Source organism: Enhydra lutris, unplaced genomic scaffold, assembly GCF_002288905.1.
Source record: "Enhydra lutris kenyoni isolate GAN:26980312 unplaced genomic scaffold, ASM228890v2 scaffoldscaffold15, whole genome shotgun sequence".
NCBI lineage: Eukaryota > Metazoa > Chordata > Mammalia > Carnivora > Mustelidae > Enhydra > Enhydra lutris.
The window spans coordinates 32342300-32349081 of record NW_019154099.1 but is presented as its reverse complement, the minus strand read 5'-3'; the positions used below and the strand labels follow the sequence as shown (position 1 = coordinate 32349081).

The 6782-nt window shown below is 37.8% G+C and overlaps 1 protein-coding gene across 1 annotated transcript in view; it reads right to left on the bottom strand.

Moving 5' to 3' along the window:
- Window positions 1–2686: 2686 nt before the first annotated feature.
- LOC111146993 (CLN5, intracellular trafficking protein) overlaps window positions 2687–6782 on the bottom strand; it is a 9361-nt gene continuing 5265 nt past the window's right edge. Inside the window, exon 4 of the mRNA XM_022502817.1 lies at window positions 2687–4644. Within this exon, the coding sequence (XP_022358525.1) occupies window positions 4133–4644 (512 nt within the window). The 3' untranslated portion in view covers window positions 2687–4132. The remainder of the gene's footprint in view (window positions 4645–6782) is intronic.

Here is a 6782-nt window from a genome sequence, read left to right as displayed (position 1 = left end):
CTACCCTAAAATACATACTTGATTTTCCAAGTCAAGCATACAAACTTATGGTTTTAGTTTTGGATTTGTATTTGATAAATACAGTGCTTAATATTAAGTTTATGGTAGAATGACTGTTTTGAAGATGTTAGTTAAGGCAAATGAAATCTTTTCTTGAGATAAACTCTGATGACCAAAGTGATAGGAAATGACCATGAAATGTCAATTTATTTTTCAAATTGTGTAAGGAAAATGGTTAAATTAAAAAGAATAGACTCTGCTTTTAGAAGAATTATAAAACAGATGTTTTGAAATAGAATTTTTTTTTTAAAGATTTTATTTATATGACAGAGAGAGACAGTGAGAGGGAACACAAGCGGGGAAGTGGGAGAGAGAGAAGTAGGCTTCTCGCTGCAGTGTGGGGCTTTATCTGAGGACTCCTGGATCACCACCCAAGCCAAAGGCAGATGCCTAAGGACTGAGCTACCCAGGCACCCTTAAAACAGAATTCTTAAAAGGCCTTAAACCCAGGTAGTTTTTTTCATAGAGAAATGTCTTCTATAAATCCATACAATAACAATAGTTTTTTTTTTAAGTTTTATTTATTTAGAGAGAGAGCTGGGGGGAGGGGCACAGGAAAAAAGAGTCCTAAACAGACTCCGCGCTGTGCACAGAGCCTCACTGGGCTCTCCCTGGGACTCAATCTCATGACTTAAGAGATCACAACCCTGAGTATGATGCTTAATGGTCTGTGCCATGCCACCCAGCTGTCCCAACCAGAATAGTTGCTAAACTATTGAGATTGTTTTATTTCCTGTCTTCACAGCTTCCAGAAAATCCGTTGGTAATCTGGGCTATTTTAACAATACTATCAGAAAACAAAAACAGGCACGACTAAAGATAAGTCAATTTACACATTTAAAGAAATTTTTATATTTACAGAAAAGGTTAGAATAGATAAATGGGAGGGGAGGGGTTGGTGTGAAGAAGGCTCCAGGCCTGAACTAGGTCCTTTAAGAAGCTGTAAGTAATCTGTACCCCATACAAAATGGAACAGTCTTTGCAGACTCCAGCTTCAGTTTATCTGAGATTTTACTGTTATGAAGCAGCTAGAAAAATTTTACCTGCTTCGTGACACCCAGCTATACTTTAAACACAAGGACATATAGGACACAATAGACACAAAACCGTTTATTCCAAAAGTGAACCAAGAGCATATCCTTAGAATAATCAGTCCAGTAAAAGGCTTTATTAAGTAGTAGGGAGAAAATGTAGATAGGCAAATCTGAGAGCACAGGAAGTTACCTGGACAGTAGGAAGATGCTGGAAACAAACTTTGGCCAAAATGTGTGTGTGCTCTTGGAACACTGTTCTTTGTATAACATACCAACAATTCCTTTAAAAAGGGGGGGGGAGGGGCACCTGGGTGGCTCAGCCCTTAAGCATCTGCCTTTGGCTCGGGTTGTGATTCCAGGGTTCTGGGATCCAGCATCCAGCTCCTTGATCAGCTGGATGCCTCTTCCTCCTGCTCCCACTCCGCCTGCTTGTGTTCCCTTTCTCACTGTCTCTGTCAAATAAATTAAAAAATAAAAAAATAAATGATCTTAAAGGAAATGAAGTCCCCCCAAAATTCATTAAGTACCACCAGACCAGATTATAAAACTAGATGCAATTTCCAAAGACTTTTTTCCCCCTGATTTCAAAGGAGCCAATATCAAGGGTTCCAAATAGTATTTTAACCTTTTGACTGTTCCCCTGTATATAACTATTAAAATAGATTTGATGACACTTTGTGGGATACTTTCTTAACACTGAGCCAGAATTAGTAAGTGGGGATATATTTATTCCAAAGCCTTAAATCAATCTTACAGGAAATTTTATACATTCATAACAAACTAACAGAAAAACAGAAATCACATTTAAGTTATATAGTAGGTCAAAGGGCAGCAAAATTTAATCAGCAAATTCCTGCCTAGCCATTTTGAAAGCATGTTCATTCTGTCTCTACTCCAGAAGCCCTACTTCATTTTATAAGTACAGTTGACAAGTTTGATAAATTCTTAAGTACTAATGTGATTTTTATGCTCTGTGCTCTAGTCACCCGAGTCTACCTGTTATTTTTAGAGAATTCCTTCATTTGTTAATATTCTTAGGAACTGAAAAATACTGAATTTTTTTTTAACTAGAATCTTGCTTTAAAATTCAAGTTCCACATCCAGATGTCCTCATTTGTCTTTGCTACAGAACCAAGTTCTGTGCTTTAGAGTTAACACAAATGTGGCACAGGAGTTTTTGCTTGTTTGCCCAATGCAGTTCTAGAAAATCCAAAATTCTGTTTTCCCAGATCAATTTTCCTAAAAATCCAGTAAAAGTTGGCATTGCCCGAATTCAGCCACTAGGTGGTGGTAATGCAAAGATCCACATCTGTGACATTCTGAAGACAACTAGCCTGTTAAAGGGACAAACTTAATTAGGGATGTTTAGGCACTATTAACATGAGTTCATAGGCCAAATGGTAAGCAGTGAAACAAAGTTCTTCCCGTGGATTTGAGCAAGACTGCGCGTGTGCTGCAGTAAGCAGAGCAGTGCAGTGCTTCTCAAGCTATCTGTGGTGAAGGGCCTAAAAAGTCAACAAAAATGAATTCCTAGACAAATGAAATAAAAGACATACAAAATACAAGCCATTTTTTTATTAGATTCAACAGAAACAAAATTACTCCAGTAAGTTGACTTAAAATAATGTTTCAGTATCTAGTTGACTAGTAACCTAGTGTTGGTAACCTGTGGTACGGGCACTGGTCTGAGGAAAACAACTAAATCTCACTTCATAATGTTTGCCATGCAGTCAACAGAACTGGTTCAAATGTGGCTCCGTTACCATTAGCTGGGTAGCCAGGGAAGGGTCATTCAACCTTCTAAGCCCCAATTTCATCATCTGGATTAAGAGAACTCAATGATAATGTATCTAACTTCTCAAGAGGCACTCAACTGTTAGTAGAAACTAAATAACATAATTTATGTATTAAACAGATTGTCTGTCTCTGCTTCACCAACTTACTGACTCGTGTTTTTTCTATGAACAGACAATTTTCAGTTGATCATCCAACTTAAGGTTTGAAACCTTGTTTGATGGCCCTAAATGGAAGCACAGCTACTTGGAGATCTTGACAAAAACCTGTCCCCTGTCTGAGAAGTGTACCCTCTTCTACTGAGCTGGCATCTCTACTGGGTGGAAGGACTACCAGAGGAGTAGGGGAGCCAGGGGGTGCCTGCTCACCCAGGTGCATCTGCAGTCAGATACTTCTCTGTCCCCTGGGTTTGAAGAACTGCAGACGCATTCAACTGCCAGCTCAAAGTCTAGGGTATCACCATAAAACCCACGAAAGGTTGGCATGTAAACTATATTAGGCCAAGTCAAAGATGGCACTTTGTTCTTCGACTCATCATTATAGCGACCATTTAAACTTTCCTATGACAAACATACATGGCTTCAACCTTTACAACAATCCTGACAAGACGACTCATCTCAGAGATAAGGACACTAAGGTTCAGAAATGCTCATCTGCCTAAATCACAAAATGCCAGTTACTAGCTAATTCTAAAATGCTAGCTGGAAACTTGTGCTCTTCAACACTGTTTGTACCTCATCCAGAAGCACAAATGCTGCAACTAGGCTGTCCAAATTGGTCTTTAAGTGAATAGAACAAAACCAAACTACTAGACCTGGTCCCCAAAGTTATAAAAGCTGTCAAGTCAGTCTAAACCACCAAAAAATAATGAAAAAGTATTAACTACCATACCAGAAAAAAGTACCTCCCATCATGAATGTCACGGAGGGTATTTAAAAAATCTTGGCACACCATATCCACTATTTAAAAAAATACAGGGCCCAAAGATCCTACATATCTGATACGAATTATAATTCTTATTAACAGAGGCTTGGAGTTTGAAATCAGGGTCACCTAACGTGCTCACTTTGGCCAATGCAGTGTTTCAGCTTCTCTCGAAGAACAGTCCTGAGATGACAGGTGGCCGTTCGGCCCAGGTGCATTTCTGCTCCAAGACAGAAAAGCCTAAGAAATCCACAAATGTAATCACCCCTTGAAAAACACATATGCTGGTGACAGAAAAAAAGAGCAGTAGAATAAAAATTTTATAAACCAGAGTGTGTTTTGTTTCTTTTAGGTAAAGGGATTTCTTCATAAGTTATTTTAATAAAAGGGAATTTCATAGGTAAAAGCCAATATTCAAAATTATAAAACAAATAGAACTCTCTGTGTACAATCACTGCATCAAAAATTTGCAAGATACTGAACAGAAATTCCTTAGTTGACGAATGTGGTTTGAAGGGGTAATAAAATTTTTTTATGGCTAAAGCAAGAGTCTTATTTCCTGTTGGCCCAAAAACAGATGTTTCATTTCCCAGATAGGTAGGTTCGCCACTGTAAAGGAATATTCTTGTATAGTTGGTTTCTATCTTCTTGAATTCTGCTCCAAGTTCAGCCAACTTCTTATATGTCCTTAACACAAATTTAGAACAGTCGTAGGATTCAAACCATGTCTCTGCCCCTCTTTCTGGGCTGGCTTGCACAGTCCATGTCTCATAATAAATCCCTGTTTCATTGTCCTGCTTTACCCACTTTGCCATTTCGTTAAATGTGTTTCCTAGTTTAAAAAAAAACAAAAACAAAAAACAAAAAAACCTACGTGAGCATCAAAGCTAAACAAATAGTTTTATGAAAATGTTCTGACCTGATGATTAAGGGCATGAATAAATAATAGTTTTTATTATTCTTTATTTACCTAATTATTTATCATTTATACTAATAGTTCCAAACCTGCATCTCACAATAGGAGTCCAAGCTCAGCCAATTTTTATTCTATTTTTCAAGGCACCAGGTATTTCTGAATCATTAACATCAGCTATAATAGGTGTATAAAGCTTTACATACCAGTTCTATAAACATTTAAGGTATAGTCAAAAGCAAAATTAGATACATGCAGGAGCCCTCTCTTTACCCCACTCAACAACTCTTGGATTCAGAAGCAAAAGAAAGAAAACAAGGAAAAAACTGAGGAAGAGGTAAAAGTGAATGCGACAAAGGCAGTGTTAAGAATGGAGGAGAGGGCAATGCAGAATTTTTCTGTCACATGCACAGTGTGCATATAGTATGAACAGCAGCCAGGGGTCCGGCTACTCTAGAAGGCTGGCCTACTAATGTTACAAGAGAAATTACTATACCTTATCTTCCTTGAATATTTGTTATTTCCCTTTTCTCTCTATACTTGTAGCTGTTGGGGTTCTGCTTACAACCATCCACTAACCATTCCTAAAATGAACTAAAGTGGAAATGTTTTTAGCCACGTTTGTGGATGTGATTCCAGAACGTCTCACATTCTCCTACCATCTTGTACCAGACTAATCTTTCCAAAATTTAACAGAACACCATACTTTGCATGGTTACAACCTCCTCTGGGCATTTATAATGCCTAATAGAGCCTGGCCCCAACATTTCACCTTGTTACCTTGTGTGAACCTTTCCTAAGTGCTCAAACTTGAGTCTATAAAATCAATACTTCGTGTCCTATAAAATGAAGAGTGGCTGCTTTGATCAATTTATGGAATTAAAATTGTGGAATAATATAAAGCCTGTTTTCTTAGAACTCGGGATACTGTTCTTAGTGTTCAACTTTAAAAAGTCACTGCTATAATTAAGAGATAAGAATACTTCAAAGCACTTCTGTAACATGAGAAAACATCAATGAACAGGATTAATCACAGAGCAGAAGGATAACTTAAAAGATTTAAGTACTAGCACATTACAAACTATTTTACATGAAATAATGATCACTTGTTCATATCCTACACCGTTGTCAGGATTTTCAGAGAGTAAGATAGGTGGACAGAGAAAGAAGAAATGTAACTGACCTGGAATGAAAAGAAGAGTATGAACACCGAGCACAGTTAAAAGAGAAATGGACTTTGAGATCGTTGGGATGGTTTGGGGCATATCAATTAGAAAGCAGTAAGGAAGATCAGATAACAGCATGGACTATAGTTAGAAGATCTCCACATGACATTTTATCCCTGGTTCTACAACCAGACCTGTGATTGTAAGAGACTGGTAAGTCATGCTACCTGATTGACCCTCAATTCCTTACATATTAAAGAAGAGTGTTTTCCTTTCCTCACTGAACTGTGAGATAACATAATCCAAAATGCTGTGCAAAGAGCTATCAAAGTAGAAAGCATGTTAACATCCTCAAGTCTTGTGGTTGACTGCAAAATTCTTATCAAAAACAGGGCTTTCCTTCCAGATTATTTCCACTTTCTCGGAGAGCAACAATTATAATGCAGAGCTCTATGAATCATATGGGCAAGCTCCTTACCTCTAGGATCCAATGGTAGTCTCATCCCCACTCTACACATGAGGTAATGAGTCAAGAAAGTAAAAGGTCACCCAAGGTCACACCCAGTTTCCAATGAAAGCTCTGAACTTTTTTCATCACTACCCAACAACACAACACATGAAGCAAAATTCTAAGTGTTTCAGCAACTTTCCAATACATTCAGAAATAAAAAAATCTAAGAAAATCTTAGAGATAAAATATTTCAATTGCTCGAGGAGCCTCAACTCTTGTAAGATCACGTATATTTTGGGAAGCAAAGGCGCGAAGTTGTTAAGAAAATGGTCAATAGGGCTTCACTGCCAGGGCTGGAATCCCACTTATCAGCTGTGTGACTTTAACCACTTCATGCTTTAATTTCCCTATCTGTAAAATGAGGGGGGAGGCAGAATAAC